At 56.3% G+C, this 26,435-nt stretch overlaps 7 protein-coding genes across 7 annotated transcripts; 5 read left to right on the top strand and 2 right to left on the bottom strand.

Annotated features, from left to right (window-relative positions):
- Positions 1 to 425: 425 nt before the first annotated feature.
- Positions 426 to 1,712, bottom strand: KRP23_8958 (Phosphoglycerate kinase, chloroplastic; the record flags this gene model as incomplete). Its single annotated transcript, XM_067894463.1, has 1 exon — positions 426 to 1,712. One exon carries the CDS (start codon positions 1,710 to 1,712, stop codon positions 426 to 428), a length of 1,287 nt encoding a protein of 428 aa, XP_067743897.1.
- A 1,471-nt stretch (positions 1,713 to 3,183) lies between these two features.
- KRP23_8957 (Phosphoserine aminotransferase) lies at positions 3,184 to 6,120 on the top strand (the record flags this gene model as incomplete). The annotated part of the gene is made up of 1 exon (XM_067894462.1): positions 3,184 to 6,120. One exon carries the CDS (start codon positions 3,184 to 3,186, stop codon positions 6,118 to 6,120), a length of 2,937 nt encoding a protein of 978 aa, XP_067743896.1.
- A 169-nt stretch (positions 6,121 to 6,289) lies between these two features.
- On the top strand, positions 6,290 to 7,114 carry KRP23_8956 (uncharacterized protein; the record flags this gene model as incomplete). Its single annotated transcript, XM_067894461.1, has 4 exons — positions 6,290 to 6,368; positions 6,440 to 6,762; positions 6,826 to 6,958; positions 7,017 to 7,114. The coding sequence occupies 4 exons, from the start codon at positions 6,290 to 6,292 to the stop codon at positions 7,112 to 7,114; spliced, it is 633 nt and encodes a 210-aa protein (XP_067743895.1).
- Positions 7,115 to 7,434: 320 nt separating this feature from the next.
- KRP23_8955 (Protein NO VEIN) lies at positions 7,435 to 15,815 on the top strand (the record flags this gene model as incomplete). The annotated part of the gene is made up of 2 exons (XM_067894460.1): positions 7,435 to 7,723; positions 7,789 to 15,815. 2 exons carry the CDS (start codon positions 7,435 to 7,437, stop codon positions 15,813 to 15,815), a joined length of 8,316 nt encoding a protein of 2,771 aa, XP_067743894.1.
- Positions 15,816 to 15,890: 75 nt separating this feature from the next.
- KRP23_8954 (COP9 signalosome complex subunit 3) lies at positions 15,891 to 17,454 on the bottom strand (the record flags this gene model as incomplete). Its single annotated transcript, XM_067894458.1, has 3 exons — positions 15,891 to 16,749; positions 16,817 to 17,149; positions 17,228 to 17,454. 3 exons carry the CDS (start codon positions 17,452 to 17,454, stop codon positions 15,891 to 15,893), a joined length of 1,419 nt encoding a protein of 472 aa, XP_067743893.1.
- Positions 17,455 to 17,690: 236 nt separating this feature from the next.
- On the top strand, positions 17,691 to 18,689 carry KRP23_8953 (uncharacterized protein; the record flags this gene model as incomplete). Its single annotated transcript, XM_067894457.1, has 1 exon — positions 17,691 to 18,689. One exon carries the CDS (start codon positions 17,691 to 17,693, stop codon positions 18,687 to 18,689), a length of 999 nt encoding a protein of 332 aa, XP_067743892.1.
- Positions 18,690 to 20,662: 1,973 nt separating this feature from the next.
- On the top strand, positions 20,663 to 26,427 carry KRP23_8952 (Chromodomain-helicase-DNA-binding protein 6; the record flags this gene model as incomplete). Its single annotated transcript, XM_067894456.1, has 2 exons — positions 20,663 to 20,714; positions 20,789 to 26,427. The coding sequence occupies 2 exons, from the start codon at positions 20,663 to 20,665 to the stop codon at positions 26,425 to 26,427; spliced, it is 5,691 nt and encodes a 1,896-aa protein (XP_067743891.1).
- Positions 26,428 to 26,435: the final 8 nt, after the last annotated feature.

Genomic DNA, 26,435 nt, shown 5'->3' with positions numbered 1-26,435 from the left:
CCTGTTACCTATGACGAAGGCTGCAATTCTACTCAAGCTCAGGCTGAAACGTGGCGGCTGTCTCCACTGCAACTGGTATTATACAATAGAGAAGGCAAACCGGATGCCGAGGTGATAAGATTCGTGCTGCCATACATAACTCCAAACCAGGCGATACTGAGGTCACATGGGGAGTTTTTACGCACTGCAAATTTAATGTGGCAGGCCAACAAGTGAACCAGCGGCAAAGTAGCTATACAATTCAATATTCACATTGATTTACGACCAACGTATGAGGCAGCATCACTAATGACAGCGGCGCCAGCCTTCATGGCCTCTTTGTCGATAGCCTTCTACTAGTAGGTATGAATCTGTCACGAGCATTATCGACGATGAAGTCTATAGACAGCAGCCCCATCGAGAAACGAGTTGCTCTGGAGACTAACTTAGGCGTCGTTCAGAGCCGCGACACCCGGGAGCACCTTGCCCTCGAGCAGCTCCAGGCTGGCACCGCCACCCGTGGAGATGTGGCTCATCTTGGAACCAAGGCCAGCCTGCTCAACAGCGGCCACAGAGTCGCCACCGCCGACGATAGTGGTGACACCGCTCTCCGTGCTCTCCGCAAGAGCCTTGGCCACGCCGAACGTGCCCTCGGCGAACTTGGGGAACTCGAACACCCCCATGGGGCCGTTCCACACGACAGTGCGGCACTCCTTGAGCTCCTTGGCGAACGTGGCCTGCGAGTCCGGACCAATGTCCAGGCCCAGCCACTCGGCAGGGATAGCGTTAGCGGGGACGACCTTGGACTTCGCGTCGGCGTCAAACTTGTCGGCAATCACAACATCCGTGGGGAGCACGATCTGGACGCCCCGCTCCTTGGCCTCTTCCAGGATCTCCTTGGCGAGCTCCACCTTGTCCTCCTCGATGATGGATTTGCCTACGTCCAGGCCCTGGGCCTTGTAGAACGTGAAGATCATGCCACCGCCGATCATGATCTTGTCGCACTTCTGCAGCAGCGACTTGAGCACGGGGATCTTGGTGGACACCTTGGCACCGCCGATGATGGCACCGAGCGGGCGCTCGGGCGCGTCCACGGCGCTGGACAGGTACTTGAGCTCCTTCTCAATGAGGAAGCCAGCCACGTTAGTCTTGATGTACTTGGTGACGCCCTCGGTGGACGCGTGGGCACGGTGGGCCGTGCCGAATGCGTCGTTCACGTAAATGTCGGCGCCGTGTGCGAGCTGCTTGGCAAACTCGGGCTCGTTCTTGGTCTCCTGCTTGTAGAAGCGGACGTTCTCGAGCAGCACGATTTCGCCGTCCTGCAGCGCGTCGATGCCGGCATCCACCTGGGGACCGATGCAGTCGTCCAGCTTCTTCACGGGGCTGCCGAGCAGCTCGCCGAGGCGCGCGGCCACAGGCGTGAGGCGCAGCTCGTCCTTGGCCTCACCACCGGGACGGCCCAGGTGCGAGCACAGCACAGTGCGCGCTCCCGCGCCCTGCAGCAGCTTGAGCGTGGGAAGCACGGCGCGGATACGCGTGTCATCCGTGATGCTGGCGGGCGTCTGGTTCTTCTTGAGCGGCACGTTCAGGTCGGCGCGCACCAACACGCGCGCGCCCTTGAGGCTCTGGCGCTGCGCGAGCTGCTCCAGGCTGAGCTTGGCCGTGCTCATGGCGCGCACCACGGCGCTGGAAGGACGAGCCACGTGCGAGCTCATACGCGAGAGGCGCAGCATCTTGACGGAGTTATAACGAGGAGAGGAGACTTGCGGACTCGACACCAATTGCGAGAATGCACACCAAGCACCAAAACCGCGAGCCAATCTATCCCTGCGCGATGGGCAATCGACGCCTCAGATTGGGACCATCTCGAGTTGGGCGGGGTATTTGTTTCTGCAAAACCTTTATCAGTTGAATTGAGTGTACATAGATCCGTAGCTATATCCAGTTCTATGGGAGATGTGATGTAGGAGGTTACTTTCAAATCGTTGCATGTACTGTAGATGTTCGTTTAAGTACGATACGGTTTGCAAAGATACGCGTTTGGGACTCGAGCAATCGGCAGATCAGGTTGGAAACAAACTTCCGGTACGCTGCCCTTCAAAATGCTGGCCCGCTGCCATTGATAATCTTCGTGCAGGACCTGCACGCGGACAGAAGTCGAAGCAACTCTATTGTGAGTTTGCAGGCTACCTGTGCTGGACGCGGAGCCAACTTGCGGCAGGTGCACGGGAAAGCAAGTTTGATTCGATTCGATGGTGCGGTGTCGGATAACTATGTGAGTTTCTTTTTATCAAACGCAACGAAGAGCTTCGTGCCGACAACCGAAGTCGTGGTGTGTTCCTTTCTCCCACATGAAGCACCGAAGTCCGATATTTTCGCGTCTGTTAGAAGCACGTTCCTGGACTTTAGGTCGCGGTGAATCACGATCGGAGTGCATGCACTGAATATCGACGCTTGCGCAATGTGCTGGCGATGCGGACTCGAGTCTTTGCGTTTATCTCGTGCGCCGAACTCTTTCAGAGACCCCTTCATACATCCTGTCTGTGGGAAGAGATCAGTGAGGGACCCCAAGACACGGCAGCAAACTGCACCCTCCATAAGCTTGGTATTCGTAAAAAACAACGCTCACTTTCTTCAGATCACTGTGGCGACGGCTTCGCTGTTGTACGTGCCCTGATAGCCCTCTCCGAATCCACCACGACAGTTGAGCTTTAACAACGAACTCGAGTCGCAACCATGGCTCTGTCCATAGGCCCCGACAGCTCCAAGCTAGCAACGACAATGGGGCAGGTGGTCAAAAAAGAAGACAACCAAATCGCCACTACAAAACTTTACTTTCGATGAAGATCTCCGGTACTCGACAGTCTTACGTGTAGCCTGCCAGTGGCAGACTGGCACACACTTGCGTCCGTGGTGGATTCACAATTGAAAGCGCCTCTTTCATGACCGCTTCGTCTCTAGGAAAAATTCTCGTGGTGCTCAAAACACGGCGAAATGAGTAATCACAGCGCTTACTGGTCAGTTTCGCTCCTCCACACCGCATTGGCTAAAACTCAGAATAACACTCTCTCCATTGGCCAAAATTAATTCATACAAATGACGAGTGTTCCGATCTCCGTCAGTCACATCCTGCGCCGTTGGTGGATGCGCATTATTTAGGCCGCTCGCGACCGCGCCCGCCCTTCCCGCCTTCCCTCCAGCTCCATGCTGCGCCGCGCACTGTGGACGCGCGGGTCTCGCTTGCTTCAGCCCCAGACGCGCGCCTTTCACCGCTCACCCGCCGCCATGGCGCGCATCCTGTGCAGCGACCCCATCGACCCCGTGTGCCCCGAGCTGCTGCGCGCCGCCGGCCACGACGTAACGTGTGGCCCCGCGGCGCTGTCGCACGCCGAGTTGGTGGCGCAAGTGGCCGACTACGACGTGTTGGTGGTGCGCTCGGGCTCCAAGGTGGATCGCCAGGTGCTGGAGGCCGCGCACCAACTGCAGCTCATCGGCCGCGCCGGCACGGGCGTGGACAACATCGACATGGTGAACGCCACCAAGCAGGGCGTGCTGGTCATGAACACGCCCTTCGGCAACACCATCTCGGCGGCCGAGCTCACGTTGGGGCTCATCTCGGCCGTGTCCCGCCTGGGCCAGCCCGCGAGCGACACGGCGGTGCGCAACTCGGAGATCCACGGCAAGACGCTTGGCATCGTGGGCCTCGGCCGCATCGGCCGCGAGGTGGCCACGCGCTGCAACGCCTTCGGGATGAACGTCATCGGCTACGACCCCATTCTATCCAATGCCAGCGCCAAGACGCACGGCATTGAGCCCGTGGAGCTCGACGAGCTCTTTTCCCGCAGCGACTACATCTCACTCCACGTGCCGCTTAATGCCAACACGAAGCACTTGGTGAACGCGCAGCGCCTCGCGCTCTGCAAAGACGGCGTCAAGCTCGTGAACGGCGCCCGTGCCGGACTCATTGACCACCCGGCGCTGCTGGGGGCCATTGAGAGCGGCAAGGTCGCCGGAATGGCCTTTGACATCAACGCGCCGTCTCCGGCCTCGGACACGTGGCAGAAGCTCGTCAAGCACGAGAACGTGATTGTCACGCCCCACATCGGCGCACTCACCACGGACGCCCAGCAGAAGGTGGCGCGCGACCTGGCCTACAAGGTGAACGACGCTCTGGCGGGCAAGTCCTTCAAGGGCGTGCTCAACGCGCCCAACATTGATTTTGGCAAGCGCGAGGAGTTCATGCCGCTGCTGTCGCTCGCGGAGAAGCTCGGCAGTATGCAGGCGCAGCTGCTGGACGACAGTCGCCTGAAGCGCGTGCTCGTGATCGCCGAGGGCCCCAAGGTCACGTCGTCGGAGCTTTCGGGACAGCTTGTGAAGGGCGTGCTGAAGGGTCTGCTGTCGCATATGCTGGAGGAGGAGGTGACGTTCACCAACGCTAAGCAGCTCGCGGACGTCATGGGCATTCAGACTGTGGAGCACAAGCACGACGAGGCTTCTGGCAGCAGCTTCTCGGACCAGCTTACCGTCATTTTCGAGAAGGAGAACGGCTCGTCGAAGAAGATCACGGGCACGGTGTTTGGCAAGAGCCAGCTGCGCCTTGTGTCGTTCGACGACCTTCCCATGGATGCTATCCCGAGCGGATCCATGCTGCTGTTCAACAACACGGACCAGCCTGGTGTATTGCACAAGGTGACGTCGGTGTTGGCGAAGCACAAGATCAACATCGGTTGCTTCGGCCTGGCGCGCGAAAAGTCTGGCGCCGCTGCTGTCAGCGTGCTGAACGTGGACGAGGCGATTCCGGATGCTGTTGTGGAGGAGCTGGAGGCGCTGGGCATGCTCACGAACCTTCGTCGCGTGAACCTGCTTGAGCTGAACACGGCTGTCTCTGGTGGAATTTGGGAGAAGTTCTTGAAGCCGAGCACCAGTGCTGTTGAGGAGGAGGAGGCCGATGCGGCGGAAGGTGAGGGGGGAGTCGAGATCGTTCGTCACTCAAAGCCGCGAGTCAAGCCGGCGTCGGCGAACTTCGGCTCAGGACCTTGTAAGAAGCGTCCGGGGTACTCGCTTTCCGCGCTCCCTGAGATTGTGCTGGGCCGAAGCCACCGTTCTAAGCTGGGCAAGGGCTTGCTGGAGGAGGCGATTGTGCGCTCCAAGAAGATTCTGAAGCTCCCGGAGGACTACCACCTCGGTATCGTGCCCGCTTCGGACACTGGTGCGTTCGAGATGGCCATGTGGTCTATGCTGGGCGAGCGTCCCGTGGATATCTGCTACTGGGAGACGTTCGGTAAGCAGTGGTTCAAGGACGCTACTACGGAGCTGAAGCTTGAGAACGTGAGGGAGTTCGGTGCGCCGTTCGGCCAGCTCCCGGACCTTTCCCAGGTGAACTGCGACCACGACGTGCTGTTCACGTGGAACGGCACTACGAGTGGCGTCCGCGTTCCGAACGCCGACTGGATTGCGGATGACCGCAAGGGCCTCGTCTTCAACGACGCTACGTCGGCTGCGTTTGCCATGGACATCCCGTGGAACAAGATCGACGTGTGCACGTTCAGCTGGCAGAAGGTGCTTGGTGGCGAAGGCGGCCACGGTGTTATCATTCTCAGCCCGCGTGCCGTCGAGCGTCTCGAGTCGTTCGTGCCGGAGAACCGTCCGCTGCCCAAGATCTTCCGCATGACCAACGCCAGCACGGGCAAGTTCATGAAGGGCATCTTCGAGGGCAGCACCATCAACACGCCCTCGATGCTGTGTGTGGAAGACTACCTTGACGCCCTGCGTTGGGCCGAGAGCGTGGGTGGCCAGGACGGACTGATTGCCATCTCCCAGCGCAACCTGAAGGTCATCGAGGACTTTGCGGCGGAGAACTCCAAGTGGTTCAAGTTCCTCGCGGCCGACAAGGAGACCCGCTCCAGCACGTCCGTGTGTCTGCTGATCGACGGCATGTCCAAGGACGAGGTGAAGGAGATGCAGAAGCTGCTCGAGTGTGAGCAGGTAGCGTACGACATCGGCTCGTACCGTGACGCGCCTCCCGGCCTGCGTATCTGGTGCGGCGCCACGGTGGAGACCAAGGACCTGGAGGCTCTGCTGCCGTGGATCAAGTGGGCGTATCTCGAGGTGAAGAGCGCCCGGGACGTCAAGGCCGAGTAGGCCGACTCGTATTTTGCCAGCCACACGCCGAGGACGAGGTGGCGACTAGAGGCTCCCCGTTCTCTGCGTCTAAAAGTAAACAAGACCTTGCCAAAAAGTATCTTTCTTGATGGGCTGAACACGAGTGACGCGTGATCTATGTGCTCGAACAGCTCCATCAGGCGATAATATGTCTCGCCGTGAGAAGCAGGACACGCCGGAAGCGGGCGCCTCGCAGCGCATGACGCGGCGACAGACGCGTCGGTCAGGTATGTACAGTAGCGTCCGGCAGCTCCAGGTCCTGTGCTTGTGCCCACACTGGTGGTGGTATCCCTGACAGGCGAAGGTGCAGACGCCGGCAGCGACCGAGAAAAGAACCCCCAGCCAGCAACCGACAACCCCAACAGCAGCATGAGCTACGCGCCGTATCGTGTGGCCACGCGCTCGGCGCAGGCGAGAGCTGTCGAGCTGCAGAATCTGCGCCACGCCCAGAGCAGCAGCCCGCGTGGACGCTACCAGGACCAGCCGAGGCAGGAGTGGCCGGAGGCAGCGTCGCCCGTGTACACAAGAGTGATGGCGAGACGCGAGGAGAACACGGACCCGTCCACGGACAATGGGGAGTCCAGCGGCAACTCACAGGAGACGCAGCAGTGGACCGACACGGTGCGGGCAGTTGGGGGACGTTTGCTGCGGTGGAGGCTGATGGTTGCTGATGGTGTTTGACAGGAAGGGAACAGTCGACCGTCGTCGGCGCAGACCACCGAGCTCAGTGGTGATAGGCAGACAGAGGTGCCTTGCCGAGTCACTTGGTGCGAGCACGCTGGCAAGCGCTACGGGTTGTGCTGGGCACACGGCGGAGGTAAGTCAAACGAGTCTGCAGTGCAGATTGCATCGACTAACTCTGCTGTTGATTGCAGTGAAAAAGTGCTGCCACCACAGCTGCCCCAAGATCGCGCTCGCGACCGGCGAGTTCTGCTCCATCCACGAGCGCGAGATCAGTGCCGGCTCCTATTGATGCCGTGGCGGCGGTTGCTGGTCAACCATGGACGGTATGGCATTGCCAACTACCCTAGCGATGGACCGAAACACGGGAAGGCATATCCATTGTCACAACTCGCGCTGCACATGCACGTAACTAAGTTGTGTAGGAAAGCATGCAATTGCCCACACGTCCAGTCGAACATGGCTACATGTGGACAACCAGTTTCAAAACCCAAATTACCACTCCACATCAGCCCAAAGCACGCTAAATTGGGTTCTTTATCTCCAATATTAGGCTCTGAGATGCACACCAACCAGTGCAACATCAGACAAGTCTCGAGCGCGTCTGCAGCCATGCGCCAGGGCCCCGGAGGTCGCGGCGGCCGCAACAATTGGCAGCGTTTCCAGCAGCAGCAGTATAGAGGCGGATACGATCCTCCAGCGCCTCCACAACCCCAGCAGAGCTTCTACCAGCAGTCCGAGACCCCGTTTGAGTCTCCCAGAGCGCCGGCCAATGCGTCGCAGGTGCAGAGAGACGTCGTGGCCTTCGTGGAGGCGTTCCGAGCCAACCAGTCGAATCTCGCGGCGCCACCCAACGCGTTGACGCTCGATGTCGTGGTGCGCGCCATTTGCGGCCACTTCCGTACGTCCCACTGCAGGTTTTCCAGCTCTCGAGAGCGTTTTCTGACTGGTTCTCTGCTGCTGTAGGTGTCAATGCATTCGAGGAGCTCATGGGCACGAGCGCATTGCAACTGCCGGCGCTCAGACAACTGCACACGGTGAACCAGCGAGTCTGGACGTTCGTCACGTGCTTCATGCAGAGTCGACGCGTCAATACGCTCTACGAGTGTCAGCAGGCTTTCCTACAGCACGAAGGACTGCGGTCTTTCCACGAGCTGAAACTCGGCAACTCGTTCCTGCACACGGAGGCGGTGCAGTCGCTGTACCATTGCCCCATTGCCATGATGACCATCACAACGAGGGATGTTTTGAGCTCGTTGAGGCAGTTTGAAGACATGCTGGGCCATGACGCCTTTCGGGCGTCGTCGCACATCGATCTGAACGAGTTCTTGCAGTACCTCGCCCAGCAATATCGACAGCCGAGCGCACAGGCGATGGGGGTGGCCATCGACCCGTCGGGCTTTGGTGTGTACGTCGGCATGCTGCGGCGAGTGGCGAACAGCGAGATGAAGGAGATCAAGACGTTGGAGCAGCAGTTCCAACGTGAAGTGGCGGAGAAGATGTTCCGACTCACAAAGGAGAAATTCAGCGACGACAATCGGAAGCAGGCGCTGGAGGAGTTGCTGGAGCAGACGAATTCACGCTCAGCGCGGCATGAAAACGATGAAAGCCCCCAGAACAGGCGGAATAGCAAGAAGAGCGGCATGCAGTCGCTCTCGCTTGACATGCTGAAGCGTGTGACGGACGTTGACGTGTACCTCGACAATGTGCTGCGTCGAAAGTCTGCGGCGGATGCGAAGAGCCCAAACAACTTCCGCAAACCGATTTCGTCGCAAGAGATTGCCGAGACCGACTCCAAGCTTCGCAACCAAATGACTCGATTTCTTGTGTCGTCGCAAAAGAGCAAACACCACTCGAGGCTGAAGGTGGTGACGTGGGTGATCTGCAGCATCATGGCGAAGACCTATGCACTGCTGTTGAGCGATGATAAACTACCCGACGAAGAGGCTGGTGCTGATGGAGAAGGCTCAGAGGCTGCGAAGAAAATATCCGAAAGCGACAAAGAGGAATGCGATTGTTGCTGTGTGGGCAAAGACTCGTGCACGTGTTCTTGCACTTGTAAGTGCCACGTCGAGTCGAGCGACGAAGAGGATGAGGAGGATCACGACGAAGCTGCCAAGGGTGTCAATTCTGACGAAGAGCCTCCAGGTTCTGGCACCTCGGACAAGTTCCCCGTCATGCCAACAGATCCGTTTGCTAGCAGGCTTGGTAAAATCGCCCCGGAAGTCAATGTGACGCTAGAAGATGTGGAGAATGAGGTTGAAAGCTTCTTGGGCTCGCAGCTGTCACAGGACGACGACAAGCCACGTACAGCGAAGGATACGTTGCTGGTCTTGTCGCGTCTTGAAAATCATTTAGTGGACAAGTTTTCTGCCAAGCCCAACACCACGACCTGGGCTGGACGGCGTTCCATGCTCGAGGTTCTGGGAGATTTGGCTGGCGACATCGATGACGACGCCAGTGAAAGCGAAACGAGCGCTCGCGGGTGGATTGTGAATCTGATGGGGTCCCTCGGAGGGGCTGGGAGGAGCGTGAGTCCATCGCTTCAGACAAGTGAGAGGCGTCTGCAAGACGAAGTGCTGCCCTTTGTTCGAGAGTGCCATACCACAATTTCTTGGTCTCAGAGAATCTCCGGTCTTTCGAGCGAGCACCGGCAGCAATGGATAGCGCGTCGTCTTGCTGTTGAACTCGGATGCTCTCGCGTCGAGGACCTTGGACTTCCCAGCGTAGAAGACATTATCAAGCTTTCGGTTCCAGTGGCTGCCAGTCCAGATGCCTCATTTGTCACGTTCACTGGCAGTTTGGATCTAAACCGTGGCGACGGCAGCGCGGACGGTGCGGAGGACGCAACAGGTGAGTCAATGCAGCAGAAATTCTTGACGGAGCAAGCGCTAGAGAAATTGCGCAAGTGCCCGTACTTGGTTGATGTATCGCTGTATATGGATTGGCAAGAGCGGTATGCCCCGTTGTGTGGGTCTTTGCTCTCGTTTATCCGCGTGCATGAAATGATTTTATTTGATCATGCACCGTCTTCAAGCAACTTCATGTTTGTGTGCTGTTTGAACGGAACAATTCTGCGCGTCAACGAGAAATCGACACCGTCCGATGTTGAGCTGCTGCTTGCGCGAGCTCAGCAAGCCAAAGCTGCGGTGGCTGCCAGCCAAGTGGCAGTTCACGTAGTGTCGATGGTGGTGACATGCAGGAGCCAAACTAGCTACCCTGAGCTGCTTGTTCAAGCGCATTTGCGCTCCTATTTGTCCAGCTGCGCAAATGACAAAACAACAGCCAACTACCCCGAACGGTTTGTGCTGGAGGTTCTTCTGGAGACGCCGGTCGAGTTCGGAGACTTCGTGATGAGGTTGCTGCTCGGCGCGCTTACTCGGGCTGCTGGCTCGGGTCCTTCAAACGAATGGGATGTTGCAGATCGGGTCTGGAAGGCTTGCAGAAGTGATGCCGAACGAAAAGCGCTCGTGTTCATTTCAAAACGCAGCTCGTCGCCGCTGTGGTCAAACCAGACGGACAAGTGGTGTAGCCTGCGTGAGAATCTGACGACTACTAGCGTCGAAGAGAGCGCTGACAACGCGGATAACGATAGCCGTAAGGATACCACCGAAGTGAAGTCCAAGGCCTCTACTGATGCAGCTAGCGAGGGCGACGAAGACGAGAGCGTGTCCCCCAATTTCCTCGACACTTCCAATCAAGACGCGGCATCGGCAAGCTTTCGAAGGCTGGTTACCTTGAAATACGAGGACCCCTCTCAGCCGGAGAACGACGCTAACGCAGACTCATGCCGCTCGTTCATTCAGGATCTGCGCAGAAAGCAGTTCGGCGTTGGGCTGCAGATTCAGGATGAGGCAACATCATCTGTGTTGCTTATTCAACAGCAGCGCCTGGAGCGTGCTCTGAAGCGGCTCAGCGACGAGCTCTACAGCGAGAGCACTCACTTTGTTCTCGAGTTGCTGCAAAACGCTGACGATAACGCTTATGACGACGCGGTGGTTCCGCTTGGTGATTTCACGTTGACAGCGGACAAGGAGATCGTGTTCTACAACAATGAACAGGGATTCTCACAGGCAAATGTCCAAGCAATCTGTGACGTCGGCGCGTCTACCAAGGCAGCGATTGATTCAGAGGCGAGCATCGGCAAGAAGGGTATTGGCTTCAAGAGCGTGTTCAAGGTGTCGGACAACCCGCAGGTGCATTCGAACGGGTTCCACATCTGCTTCCACGCCAAAAACGCCCAGCATGGGACTGGCATGGGATACATCTTGCCGTATTGGCTGGAGGATACCTCCCAGTGGAAGCAGCACCGCGGTACAACATTTGTGCTGCCGTTGAACGATGCATCAGCGCAGCGGGTGGATGACATCTCGCAGTCGCTCATGGCGTTTGAACCTTCTGTACTGCTCTTTCTTAGACGTATTCGAGAGCTCCGGCTACGCGATTCGGCTCGGGATCACGTGCTACATTTCCTCAAGAAGGAGAAAAGGTTGGACGCACACTCACACCTTGTGCAGCTGTACTCGCAGACTAAGCAAAGCCAGAACAGTGTCGAGGTCGTACAGCAGAACTGGCTGGTGGTGAAAGAAAAGCTGGAGCCGCCGCAGTTCTTCGGCCGGCATGCAACTGAGATTGCGCTAGCGCTCCCTCTTGTGACCCAAAGAGAGGATTCGAGCGAGCCAGCGGATCGGCCAGCTCTTCAGCAGGTTTTCGCGTACCTACCGCTGCGGTCGTACGGCTTCCGCTTCATCCTGCAAGGAGACTTTGAGATTCCAAGCTCTCGAGAAGCGATTACCAATGGGAGTGACTGGAATGAGTGGCTTGTATCCAAGTTCCCGAAGCTGGTTCGTGCTGCGGTGAGCAGCTACGTGTCAAGTCTCCGAGCCGGACAAACGAGTAACAGTGATCTTGGCAGCGACGCGACTATCGCGGCAATTTCCCACTTGCTGTCATTGCTGCCTCTTGAGAATGAGGTGCAAGCTCCGTTCCGTAGCGTTATATCGGAGATCATGCGTGAGCTGCGTCAAGTGAAGTGGCTGGCTTGTGCTTCCTCAACAGCATCTCCGGTCGGAGAGCTTTTCATGCCTGCGGAGTTGATTGATTGCAACGAGCTCACGGGAAGCGAGGCTAGTGAAAGTACGTCTACGCTGATGGAAGCACTGAGCGAAGATGTTCTCGCGTCGACGTTTAACAAGCGCTTCTTGCATTCCACTCTTTCTCGGGGGATGACGGGTTTGATGAAGAGTCAATTGCGGATCGAACAACTGCATTCGTCTCATTTGCTGCGGGCTCTGTCGCTGTCGCCAGACAAGAACGATATTGGCTGGACGGTGAAGATATTGACGCTGCTGTCGAAGCTGTGGCGGAAGGATCGCCACGCCAATTTGCTACGGCAGGAATTGCGGCTAATCAAGTGCTTCCCTTTGCAGCGAAAGAGCGATAGCAACACTGCGAGGTGGATTTCGTTGGCGGAAGGCCACGACTCTCTCTTTGCGGCTAGTGTTCACGGTGGTGACGACACGCCCAGACGCGAGAAATCGTACGAGTTCTATGGAGACCTTCGCATTCTGGACGACAAGTTTACGCTGGCCGTCAACAAAAGCTCCAAGCTGCGCACGTTCCTGATGAAAGATGTTGGCATCCATGTCATGGAAGACCACGATTTGATCCGGCACCACATCCTCCCGAAGATGTCAACGCTTCGTTCGCCGACGGAGGGTTCCACTGCGGAGGCAGGCGTTGGCGTGGTGATCGAGTACGGGAGGTTCCTATCGTCCCATTTGGCGTCGTGTAGCAATTGCCCGATGCGAGCGGATGTGAAGAGCAGCTTTGTTGTTGCAACGAGCAGTAGTAACATTGTCGCGATCGACCGCTCCAATCTGTTCGTGATCCTGCCATCAATGCTCAAGGACATGGCTGAGCTAGTGTCGTGGGTGGAAGCCAAGAGTAAGACAGCCGACCAAGATGAGACCGCCTTCGCCCTTGTTTCAGGCGGATATTACCCCGATTTCGGTAGTGAGAATGGCATTTTGTCCAAGAAGTCTGTGGACGCACCGTGGCAGAAGCTGTTGCTGGAAATCTGCGAGCTACCGCTACTGATTGACGTCGCGAACCTTACATCAGACACGCATTCACAGGCTGGAATGGAGCAGTTGCTGAAGTGGATTGAAGCAGAGGAGGATATCGAAGTAAAGCGCAGCATTTCGAAGTGTTTGGCGCGGTACTTCGACCAGCACTGGAGGGTCACTGGAGATAGCAGCAACGCAGATAGCGTTGATACTACCGACGATGATCTGCAGGCTGGACTTGACATGTGGAGGCGATATCTCTGGCTGGAAGGATCCGACGGGGAGTTCCATCAATCGACTGAGCTGTGGCTGTCGGTTGAGAAAACCACTCGGTTGTTCACTCCAAGCATGGTGACGTTCTGTTCAATGACGTGGAAGCGTGACGAGTTCTCCAGACGCATTCTCGGCATGAAAGTCACGCCTACTGCTGCTGATGTGCTTCCAGTTCTATCAAGTCTCGCAGTTGACTCAACGTTGGCGTCAGTGGTGGAGATTGACCAAATGATCCGAATGTACTCGTTCTTGTGGGAAGAAAGCCAATGCTCTGGAGCATGTCGTGACGAGATCACCAAGGCATTCACACGTAAATCGATGGTCTTTGTTCCAGCCGATGTTGATAGTGTTCCTCACTTTGTTGGCGTTAAGAGCGCAGTTTGGTCGTCGACTACGCACAATGGAGAGCTCGTTGCGCTGGAATCGCTGTACCCGAAGACGCTGTGTGAGTTCTTCACGGAGGTGTGTGGTGTACAACGGAAGCCATCCGTGTCGTTCCTCTGCGAAATGATCACAGAACAGCAAGAGTGCCTTGTAAGCAAGCGCAGTGACTCCAGTCTATCCGAGAAGTTGAAGATGTGGAAGAAGAAGGTGCTACCGCTTCTTGAAGCCTTGTCTAAGAAGGTGAAGAAGCGCTCACTGGCCAAGACGGACACAAAGGAGATCAAGAAGACTCTAAAGTCCACTTCGTGGTTACCAGTGCGACGCATCGGTGGGTCTAGCTGTGGTCTTGTGTTTTGTAGCTCCAAGGACCTGCCGGTTCAAGCAACAACCGATCGCGAGCGGAAGTTGCAGAAGTTGGTCCTGTCACTTGCTAAGGAGGCGTCAACAAACAGCGGCGACAGCTCCAAGCAACGCAAGAAGCGCAAGGAAGAAGGTGAGATCAAGGTGGTACAGCTTGAAGCGTTTGGGGATGATGGAAGTCTGGATGCGCTGCTCAGTCTTGCCAAGATCGAGACCTTGTCGATGCATCTGGAAGCCCACGCAAGTGCGTGGTGCAAGGCGTTTGCTTTGTTTGCGAAATCCTCTCAGCTCGACAACAAGAAGGGACGGAAGAAACTGGCAAAGCTCGGGCAAATGTTGGTGAAAGCTTGGGCAAGTACATACGCAACGTCTTCATCTTTTGAAGACACGCAGTTTCAATGGGACGCACAGCACTTGAAGCTCTTCCTCACAATGGGTGAAGGTCATCGATGGGCATCAGCTGCTGACACGTACATTAACGACCAAGCAGATCTGTCGAGGGACGATTTGCAGCAACCAGGACAAGGCGAGCAGCTCCCAGTGCTTGGACTATTCCCTTGGAACTACTTCGTGGATAACTCACCCAGTGAAGAAGATGGCAGCGAGGCGACTCGAGTACAAAAATTCCTCACCCAGTTCTGTGGTATGAAGTCGCTGAAGGAGCATCTGCAATACGAAGTGAGCGTGCTCAGCACGCAACGTGCTGCTAGCGAGGCATTCCGTGAGAAGCTTCGTTCTGCGTTTGCTCTGGCCCAGCGATACCTATTCCATAGCCACCACCACCTGTATGACACGCTCAATCACGACTCAATGGCAAAGCTGGCGTCACAGCTTCAATGTGTGCTGGTTGATGGGCACGACGGCTTTCAAGTGGTGTATCGAGTCGGGAGTTCGTTCAGTCTCCGACGCGGCGTTGACGCAGTGTCGAGTTGCTTTCTTGATGTGCCTAATGGCACCCTGTACATGCAATCTGTGACGGGTGACGAGGAAGCGAGCTCGCTCTCTCCGGTGTTGATGGAACTATCGCGGAAACTCTTTGGAGCTCAAGTGGCTTCCAGCTTGGCGAATCTGCTCTACCTCAGTTTGCTGCAGCCTAGTGCGCTCATGAGAGAGAAGTGGCTAGTGGAGACTCAGCTCTTGCCACCGCTACCGTGCAGCGAAGCGGACAAGCTATGGGTCGAGCAAGCTGAGGACTTCGCCACTTCCTCAACGTCGGGCTCTGAGAATCGGAAGCGCTCTATGGAGCTCTTGGAAGACGGCGAGATTGCTGCTGAGGAAGCACCAACGAAGAAGCTCTACACTTCACCCCACCAAAACTACGAAGCTCAGAGACCTTCCCAGCCTTTGCCACCGACTGGAAACGGAGTCAACTATGGCATGCAGATGCAGAGGCCTCCTCCATATCCACCGCTTCCACCACATCCAGCAAATGGAAATGCGGCAGGAGCTTCGTATCACCCGCCACTTCCTCCGTCGTCGACTGGTCCTGGGATGCAGTCACTGTCGTTGTCGAACTCGATGACGAAGGAGGAACGGGAAGCTATCGGTCGCTGGGGTGAAGAGTACGTGTTCAACCAGCTGAAGCAGCAGCATGGTGATAGCGAGTCGAACATGACAGTCGAGTGGGTGAACGAAACGGAAGAGTCTGGCTTGCCGTACGACCTTACCGTCTCGTCAGGTGGGAAGGTGGTGGAGTACGTCGAGGTCAAGTCCACGCGCACCATGGAGAAGGGCGTGTTCGAGATCAGTATGAACGAGCTGGACCAGGCAGCAATTCGCGGCTCCACTTACTGCATTTACCGCGTCTTCAACGCTGGCAACCCCGCGCTGTGTCGTGTGATCCGCATGAAGAACCCTGTGTCGCTGGTGCGCCAACGCAAAATTCAGTTAGCACTCGTGATGCAGTAGATAGATTAAAGCATTGAAACCATTTATCTTGTCCGTCACGTAGGTGATTGTGCCTTTGACTTTACCATTGCCACGTCACTCCATTGTATCCATGCCGCTGGCACCGTCGATGAGCATACGGTCGTCGCCTTGCTGGTTGTGAATATTAATCCTCGAACGCCGATCCTTGTCCTTCTGCAAGCGCGACTGGAATTTGGAGCTCGTGACCAGCTCAACGTCCATGAAGCGCAGCTGCGACGCCACCATCACGAGCTTCTCCATCTCCTCCTGCAGCTTCCGCGTGGCTTCGCCCTGTACTTGTTCCTGGTAGGCCCCGCCATCTTCGTTCTCGAGCACAAAGCGCACCATCGCCTTCTGCTTGTCGATGACAGCATCCATCTGACCAGTCGAAATCAGCGCCAGCAGCATCTTCTCGGCGGCCACCGCGTCACTGCTGGACATGCCCGCTGCCGTCGCGATCTCTGTCAGCTCAATCGTCGCATACGTGCGCGTCAGTTGAAGCAGCTTTCGCTGTTTAAACGCCTGCACCACCTGCTTGACGAGACCGAAATTTCCCTCCTGGACGAACAATTCTTCGTGCTTGGAGGCAACTTCCTGCACCGCCACCAAGTCCTTCTCGACAGCAAATGCATTGACCAAGTCCACGTACGCCGTGCAGTGGTTCTCAACGTGACGTGTGACCACAAATGGCGTGTACTTTGGCAGCATCACGCTTTCACCACGAAGTAGAAGTGTCACAAGTTGCAGCTTCTTGTACGCTTCAATCACGAAGGCGCTAAGAGAAATGGCTGGGGCCGTAATGGCAAGCTGGAAGAAGTCGAGCGCGTCCTGGTACCGCTTCTCTCCCAGATACAGGAGCCCTCCATAGTACGCGTAGCCCAGAAAGTCCGCCGTACTCATCAGATGCGGCTGCGAGTGCACTTCCACCAACGTTCTAGCACCAAAAACGAAACATCGTCAGACATCACATCTTCAAACAGCAGCAGCTCGACAGCTCTCACTCGTCCAGGATCTCCATGGCTGCGAAGTAGCACTTGGCATTGAGGCATAAATACAAGAACTGTGCGTGCAGCGGCGTGATCACAGCGTGGCCCTGCTGGTGGAAGCGGCGCAGGAAGCTCTTGAGCGGGAACACGGCCTTGATGCTCTGCTGCATGTCCACGGCCAGACGCGCGTACTGGTCGCAGAGCACGCTGAGTCTCTTGATCTCCTTGGCGGCTGCAGCCACTGGCACCTGGTACAGCAGCTGTGAGACCTGCATCAATAGAGTGACGCGCTCCTCGCTCAGTTCTTCCTGGCGCCGCGCGTGCTCGAGCTTGTTGGCCTTGGCCGACCTATAGATCATAATACAGAGCACAACACTTGAGTTTACTATGTGTCACAGCCTCTCTAGAGTTATATTTCCCTCGTACAGCAGCAACAGGAAGCTCAGAGGCAGCCGTTCGACCGCCAGCGCCTCGTGACGCAGCGCCACGTCCAGTTGCGCGATGGAGGCGGCGCGCACAGCGCTCGTGAGCTCTTCCCCGCCTAGTGCCTGCGCCAGTGTGGCGTCTGCCTGCTTGCGGTCCACAATGCCGTCATTTACGCCCTCCTCGGGCGTCAAGAGCGACACAATCGGCTGCAGAGGACCCCACTCCATGTTAGAGATGTCTCTTCCGAGCCAAATCTTCTTCTGATTGACGAGAAGGTGCTTGCCGATAGTGGAAATATGGTGTGGTGGACTGGATGACGTAAGTACGGATTATATTCGAATCTTCTGTGGTGTGGTGGAGAGGATGAAGTAAGTACGAAGCAATAGACGAGACATATAGTCAGCACAAATTGTACCTCGTTAAGTGCGAGAGTCGGAGTTTGCTTCAGAATTGCGCTGCCGAGATGGCGGTGGGATTCGACAACGCGATGGCGGTGCGGGGGCTGGTGGACCAGCCGCTCAAGGGGCTGGGCGAGCTGTACGAGAACTCGTTGAAGGCCATGCTCGTGTGTGGCTTGGAGTTCTACCTGTCGGCGTCGCTGGTGGCGTCTTTTTTCCAGTGTCCGGACCAGAACGTGCAAGCGGAGCAGGAGCTGCAGACGCTCTACACGTTGGCGTGGGTGCCGCTCGCGTTTTCCTCCATACTGGTGTACGGCCCCAAGATATCGAGAACCATCTTCCCGTCCCCCGAGCACTTTGAGCGCAACATGCTGCGCTGCAAGATCCTCACGTGGATTTACGCCTTCTGTTTCCTCATCTGGGATCCGGACATGGTCATCAAGACGGGCCCGTCACTGGGCGTGTCGATTCTCTTCTGCGTTGCTGATGTTGGGCGCTTCGTTATGGATATGAAGCACTTGACGGACGTCGAGTACGACGAGAACGGCAACTCGTTCATTATCCGTGACCAGCCATCGCAGCTTCCACCGCCGCAGGAGCAGCAGCAAAACGATCGTCAGCAGGCTCAGCAGCAGGTTCAGCAGCAGCAGGTTCACCCGCAGGAACATCGGCAACCTTCGCAGCCACAACCGCCACATGAGGACGAGAGCTATACCGTGCATGTAATTGGCGGAGCTGAACAGGAGCCTGCACGAAGACAGTGGCAAAACAGACAGCAGAACTCCGCTCAGCTGCAAGATAACCAGCCCCTGCAGAAGCAGCAGCAGCAGCAGCAGCAGCCTCAGCAGCCACAAAGACCACCAGCACCACTTTTTGGGACCACCAACAAACCAAGTAGTCGGCGAAGACTCGGCCAGTCTCGCAAGGGCAAGCGGAATTTGGATTTGGGGCTGGACGAATCTCCGTCAGCTATCAAGAGCGAGTATGTGGCGGTGTTGGACCCGGATGCAGAGAAGGAAGCTGCCGAGTTGGTTGCTAAGAAATCCTTCACGTACGAGTTCTAGAGCGGATTTGTTTCAACTAGTGTAGCGTTACTAGTACATTAATTGTATAAACCATGCAACATCTCCGACTGGCACTAGGCAGCTCTGATGGACCCCCCTTCCGACTGCTCGACATGCCTTCTCAGCCACGTTACCACATGATCTGCTCGGCCTCGTCGAGCGGAATCCATTGCATCCTCAACCTGTTCGGGTACATCAAATTGTTCGGGAAGATGGCTCAAAAGCCACCTTACGCTCGCGAGCTGGCCGGTGTATGCCGCGCGAGCTAGAGCGTGCGGCGTGCAACCTTCGGTGCGCTTTGAATAGAGGAATTCCAGCAAGTGCAAATTGCCGTTGCGTGCAGCCGCGTTCATAGCGTCTGTGCTGCAGCCTTCTTCGCGGTGCTCATGAAGCCAACGGACAACAGCCAGGTGACCATTATCTGCTGCATGATCCATAGCTCGAGACGTACAGCCCTCGGGTCGATTCTCATGCAAGAAGACGACGACGTCTAAGAATCCACCTTTTGCAGCGAGATCCATTGCATTGGTCGTGCAGCCTGCACTTGTGTGCTCGTGCAGCCAGCAAACGACCTCCAAATGGCCATTGCATGCCGCCAGATCCATTCCTTTCGTGGTGCAGCCTTCGCTTCTGTTTGCATGTAGCCACTGCACCACGTCTAGATGACCCCTTGCCGCCGCGCCGTCCATAGCGGCGCTTGTGCATCGTTCAACATTGCTGCCATGTAACCACTGCAACACATTCATTTGTCCGCGAGAGGCTGCGTCATCCATAATGTTCACCTGCGATAACTGGAACACGGCCGCGTAGTGCTTGTAGAGCCACTGCAGCACCTCCAAATGGCCGTTCGCAGCCGCATGGCGCACACCCACACCTGTACATCCTTCTCCTCGATGCTCATGTAACCATTTCACCATTTCCAGGTGCCCATCCGTCGCAGCGCCATTCATGGCAGCTGCAGTACATCCTTCCGTTCTGTGTTCATGTAGCCACTTCACCACTTCCAGTTGTCCATTCTTGGCCGCCAAATCCATCGCAAGACGGGAACACCCTTCTTCTCGGTGTTCATGCAACCATTGGACCACCTCCAAGTGGCCATTAGCTGCTGCTCGATCCATGGCGTGCACTGTACACCCTTCGTCTCTGTAGTTATGCAGCCACTTGACAACGTCTAAGTGGCCGAACTCCGCCGCGCCCGTCATGGCATCGTAGGTGCAGCCTTCGTCCCTATTGTAGTGTAACCACTGCACCACATCCAAGTGACCATTAGCCGCCGCTCTATCCATGGCAGCGGACGTGCAGCCCTCCGTCCTGTTGCTATGCAGCCACCGCACGATCTCCAGACGCCCGAACTCCGCCGCCGTGATGAGCACAAACACCGACACGCGCGCCTCTGGGCGGTACCGTTGCAGCCACCGAACAGTCTCCAGATGTCCGTGCTTGGCCGCCTTCCCCATGGCCTCGTCGACATTTATCTCCTGCGTTAGGAGCCCACGACGCTCATTTAGCGCCAATCGATCGAGCAGGTGCAGGAGCCCGTAGCGCGACGCACGCATCACCGTCCAGCGCGATGACTGGTCCACGAACGAGTCCACTTCTTGCACTACATGATGCAGCGCGATCACCTCCGGAGACACTCCCAGAGCCACACGCACGCAGGTTAACGGCGGTTCTTCCTCCAGCTCCAGGCCTTCCTGTTGCATCACACTAGCAGAGTGATGGTCGCATTGGATCTTAGTGGGCTAGGGTTGGTAAAAATAGCGTGTACAAACTGTACACATCAAGTCACCGACCTCATATTGAGTGAGGCAAATGCCGGTGGCCGGGAAGAGAGAAGCCTGGCAGTTTGCGGAGCGAGAGAGCGACACTTTCGAGAAAGGGCCTCCCTCCGCCCTCCGCCCGCCCGCGCGCGTCCCTTGAGCCTAGAACAGAGCTCTTCGCCCCTCCCCCTCCCTTCGCCCTCGCCGCCCGTCATGGCGACGCCCGCGCCCACGACCTACTGCGTGTGCCAGCAGACCGATGGCGGTGCGTTCTTGCGCGCGCTCTTAATGCGGAAAGGTTACTTGACTGATATGTTAACGGTTATGTGTTCTATCCAGCCGGCATCATGATCGAGTGCATCCGCGGCGCCGGCGGCTGTAACGGCTGGGTGCACCCGGCGTGCTGCGGCCTCATCCTGACGCAGGAGGAGCTGGAGGCGCTGGACTCGTACGTGTGTCCGTTGTGCGAGAAGCCTGACGACGACTTCTCCAAGCTCACGGCCTTCAACACGAGTCTGGCCAACCGCCAGGCCAAACGCGAGCGCAAGCGTAAGCTGCAGGACCAGAAGCCCGTGAAGAAGCCCTGGCTCTGCGACGCCTGCCAGCACCCGAACCGAGACCGACGCACGAAGGAGTGCGAGGCCTGCCACGTGCGCAGAGTCATGCCCCCCAAGGAGAAGAAGACGCACCACAAGAGCCACCACCGCGAGCTGGACAACGACGAGAAGTCGCGGCGACTCGCCCAGCAGCTGCAGGACGAGCGACGCCACAGCCAGCGAGCTGCGAACAAGAAGAGGAAGTCGTACCACGTGCCCAACTCGGACGAAGACATCGGCAGCTCGGACAGTGAGGACTACGACAGGAAGAAGAAGCACAAGAAGCGTCGGCGGGACCATGAGGACAGCGACTCGGACGAGGCCGAGTTCCAGCTGGATACCAGCAAGCTGAAGGAGGTGAAGCAGGAACAGACCGCATCTGCGAATATGGTGATTGACAAGATCATGGGCGTACGACAACGCGAAGTTGATGAACCAGCACAAGCCCCAGATGCCGACTCGGCGAGTGCCGCCTTGTTTGCGAACCGACCCACCACGACGCCGATTTCCGAGTATCTTATCAAGTGGAAGGGCTTCGCTTACATGCACGCCACGTGGGAGACCAAGCAAGTGCTGTTGGACCTGGATCCATTGACGAATAAGCAGAAGATCAAGCGATTCCACGAGAAGGAGCAGCATCGCCTTCATCACCCGCATCGACAGACGGGTGAGTTGGATGAGGACTCGCTTGCTGCTGACGAACTCGAGTACTTCAACCCTGAATACCTGGAGATTCAGCGCATTATTGCCCACCGGAAGGACACGCCGATGCCTGCCGATCCAAACTTTCCAGAGGCGCCTGCTGACGATGGCATGCGCTATTACATCAAGTGGCGCATTTTACAGTATACCGAAGCCACGTGGGAGCGTGCATGCGATATCAAGGATGATATCGCTCTTGCCAAGTACAAGGCGTCGATAATTGTTCCTGACGAAGAGGTTTGGAAGGCACGACCGCGTCCTAGCCTACGGGAATACCGCAAACTGGACGAGTCTCCTAAGTTCGGTGAGGACCAGTCGCTTTCGTTGCGCGCTTATCAGTTGGAAGGCCTGAACTGGTTGCTTTGGAATTGGTTCAATGAACGACCGAGTATCTTGGCAGACGAAATGGGCTTGGGTAAGACCATTCAGACGCTTTCATTCCTGAATCTCCTTCGCGATGACCCCACGATCAAGATCCGTGGACCCTTTTTGATTGTGGCACCTCTGTCACTGATTGTGCAGTGGCAAAATGAATGTGAAACCTGGACTACCATGAATTGCGTGGTATACCATGGCAACAGTGCGTCGCGAGAGATTATTCGCGACTACGAGTTCAACTACCTCGATGAGAATCTCCGCCCAGGCAACAAGAAAACCTTCCGCTTCAACATTCTTGTGACGACGTACGAAGTGGCGATCAAGGACATTGCCGTCCTCTCGAAAATTCACTGGCGTTGTCTCGTGGTTGACGAAGCCCACCGGTTGAAGAATCAGTCCTCACGGTTAGTGGAGCAGATGCGTTCGTTGCGTCGCGACCACTGTGTACTTCTCACGGGCACCCCGTTGCAGAACAAGACAGAAGAGCTGTGGGCATTGCTGAACTTCTTGGATGGGAAGTCTTTCCCTAGCGTGGGTGATTTCCTTGAGAAGTTTGGTGATCTCCACGAGGCTCAGCAAGTGGCCGACTTGCACAAAATGCTGAAGCCATATTTGCTGCGTCGTGTGAAAGAGGATGTCGAGAAGTCGTTACCTCCAAAGGAGGAAACCATCGTTGAGGTTGAGCTTACACCCGTGCAGAAGCAGTGGTATCGCGCCATTTACGAGAAGAACACATCGTTCCTAAACCGTGGTGGCAACCCGCGCAATGTTCCAAACCTGATGAATGTTATGATGGAGCTACGCAAGTGCTGCAATCACCCGTATCTAAACAACGGCGTCGAGGACATTTTGAACGAAGGGCTGACGACAGATGCGCAGCGGCACGAAATGATGGTGAAGTGTTGTGGCAAAATGGTTCTCATTGACAAGTTGCTGCCACGGCTAAACGCTGGAGGGCACAAGGTGCTTATCTTTAGCCAAATGGTGCGGGTGCTAGACATCATCGAAGATTATTTGCGTTACTGTGGACATCTCTACGAGCGATTGGATGGTAACATTCGTGGCAATGACCGCCAAGCTGCGGTGGATCGCTTTGTAAAACCAGAGTACAAGAGATTTGTGATGCTGCTATCGACCAAAGCTGGCGGTTTGGGTCTAAACCTAACAGCTGCAGACACGGTCATTATTTTCGATAGCGATTGGAATCCTCAGAACGACCTACAAGCTCAAGCTCGTGCGCATCGTATTGGCCAGACACATTCGGTGAAGATCTATCGTCTAATCACCCGAAAAACCTATGAGATGCACATGTTCCACAAGGCCTCCTTAAAACTTGGACTGGACAAGGCTGTGCTCACGCACATGCGTCGTGAAAACGAGGAGGAAGGAGGTAAGAAGCGGAACAAAAGCGCCAAAGCACAGGAAACAAAAGAGATCGACGAGCTATTGAAGCGTGGCGCTTATGATGTGTTCCGCGACGATGACAGCGCTGGCGAGCAATTCTGCGCGCTAGATATCGACCAAATCTTGCAGCGTTCGTCTCAAATTGTGCAGTACAGCGAGCAGGCGCAGTCAAGCTTCTCAAAAGCAAGTTTCGTATCCGCCACAACCTCGGACGATGTAGATCTGGACGATCCTGATTTCTGGAAAAAAGCCGTGGGGCTGACAGAGCCTGATCCGGCGGAAGCAGAAGCCCTCCTGCCGCAGCAGCGCAGACGTACTCGTGTGGCGCGCTTTGGTGACGGCGGCAGTTTCTCTGATGGCAGCGTTTCAGATGACGAATATGAACAAGAAAAGCGTGAAAAAGAGAAGGAAGAGCGCGAACGGCTCGAGGAGAAGAACGTACCCCGTGAATGGACGCAGAACGGGCGTGATCGGCTGCAGCGCGCGCTAATGCATTATGGTTTTGGTCGCTGGGAAATCATCCGAAGTCAGAGCGGGGGTAGTCGCTCTGTGAAGGAGGTGGAGTGCTTTGCCCGCGGATTTATTTATGTGTCTGGTCTTGCCTGCGATCAGCGCAAGGACGATTCTGCATTCGTGAAGGCGTCAATCCACGCGTCTACGGTTGCCCAAAAAGAAAATCTGATCGATGAAGAAGAATTGTCGGCCGTTCTCAAAGAAGAGGATTTCGTTCTCAAGTCTAGACAAGGTGGAGGTCGGCGTATGCTTGTCCGACTCGATATGCTGCTAAGACTTCAGCGGCTGGTTACTGCGGCTTGCGATGTGTGCGATACTCTGTACAAGGATGAAGATGATAGCGCTAAGCCCAAACCCACCGATGGTCTAGACGAACGCGCCAGGTACTATGGAGTGGATAAGCTGGTCCCGCATATTGAACTGGTGGACGTGGGTGAGCGACCGGCGTGGACGCAAATTACACCATGGTGGAATGAGGAGGCCGACAGGAACTTGTTGATGGGTGTATTCCTTCACGGCTACGGTCGTTGTGCCCAGATTTTGGGCGATCCGCGATTGTACTTTGCGCGACTAGAGAAGGCTGCTACTGCTCAACAAGAAGCAGGTATTGGAGCCAGCGCTGTGCAGAACGATGCGGCTCTACATTCAGCTGACCCAGTAAAGAAAGAGAGAAATGCATTTGCGGAAGAAGGCGACGTGGACATGAGTGATGTTGACTCCGAAAGTACGCCGAGCTCAGCTAACGGCGATAGTACCCCCAAGAGCAATGGCAGTTCTGCACTAGTCAAGACTGAAGCTGGTGCTGCAGGAGCTGGAAGCAGTGTTGCAACCACGGCAACAGGAGGCAGTGCGTTCAAACAACCGGAGGTGCAGCATATGAATCGCTTGCTTTCCTGGCTCCTATCTGCAGAGGAGATTAAGCGGCGGCACGAAAAAGACAGGTACAAAAAGGAGCGTTTGGCTATTGAGCAGCGGCGCCAGGTTGCTCAGGAGATGCGCGCGCGTTCTTTGACGTTGCGCCGATTGGAGCTCAAGGCTATGCAGCTTGCGCAGGTGGATATTCTTCGACACATGACGGTATTGCACAATTCGCGTCAACTTCCCGACGCCGCACTGAACAACCCGGCCCCACAGCACCGTATGAAAAATTCAGACTGGACTAAGGAAGAGCGTCGCTCCTTCGCGTACATGATGGCACTCCACGGCGCACCACGCATTCTGGCTAAGCGTGCTGTGGTAGCCCCTGATGGAAGAGCAGCGCAATCGATGCTGCCGTTTGTAACGGAGCAAGCCCGAGACTTTTCGTGGGAGACGGATAGTATTTCATGGCGCAACATTGTGGAGTGGGGAAACCTGAACAAGACCGCAACACTGACGCGTATCTTCTACGAAACAAAGTTCGCGCCCAAGTGCCGTGAAGTTGCGCGTATGCGTGCGGACCCGCTAGGCTCTGACCAACGTGCGGTGGCCTTGGGTGATCTCATCGGCATTGAGTTCGTGGATGCTTTCGAGGGTGTGTTGGCGCATGGACTCAAAGCCCGTAACACCGCTTGGGTGACGATGCGGCGTACGCAGCTACTTGAGGATGTGCTGGATATCCTGTCGACCAAGCAAAGTGCGCTGCAGGCCTTCCTTCGATCTGGGAAGGAGAGTTTAGTTGCGGAAATGCCGGTCTGGTGGTGCCCGTGGATTCATGACCTGGGCGTCTTTTATGGCATGGCCCGCTACGGTGTGTACGGGTGGAAGAAAATGATGCTTGACCGCCAATTGCCATTCTACCGTCAGGCGCGAGAGCGTCACATTCGTGCGGTGTTTCTTGAGGGCACGCCTACCTTCCGCCCACTCTATCGTCACCACTTTGACTCACTAGCCGACATGAACGCTTGGTTCGTGCGAATCATGAACGAGTTTCCGTCTCTCTCCGTGCTGGAGCGCAAGATCGAGACGATTTGCGCTGCCATGCTTGAGGATCATGGAGCTTCATCAGAACGCTACGTGGAGCCAGAAGACCGGCGTGAGTTTAGCTTATCACCGCCAGGCAACTGTTTCGAGGAGCTCATTTTCGCCTGCGTGAAGCAAGAGGAGGAACTGCTCCCTAGCATTGAGCCACTCACGGGAGATCCGACAAGTGCTGCATCTTCCTCGTCCAGTCCGCCAGCAGCGCTCGCCGCATTTTTGAGCGAGTCGCAGAGCCGTCGTGACGAATATTTACGTGCTGCTATTGCCTCGAATGCTGTCGGCTCGCAGTCCTCGGAACCCACCGAGGAGCATTCAGCAGCGACCACCAATGGGGGTCAACCGCAGGACCAACAACAAGAAGGAGAGGGCGACGAGCGGCAGCAAGCGAGTACGTCGCAGTTCCCCATTCAGATGCTGGTTTCCTAGATCAGCGT

The sequence above is a fragment of the Phytophthora ramorum genome (assembly GCF_020800215.1).
Source record: "Phytophthora ramorum isolate Pr-102 chromosome Unknown Phyram_PR-102_s0007, whole genome shotgun sequence".
NCBI lineage: Eukaryota > Oomycota > Peronosporomycetes > Peronosporales > Peronosporaceae > Phytophthora > Phytophthora ramorum.
This window is presented reverse-complemented; position numbering and strand designations above follow the sequence as displayed.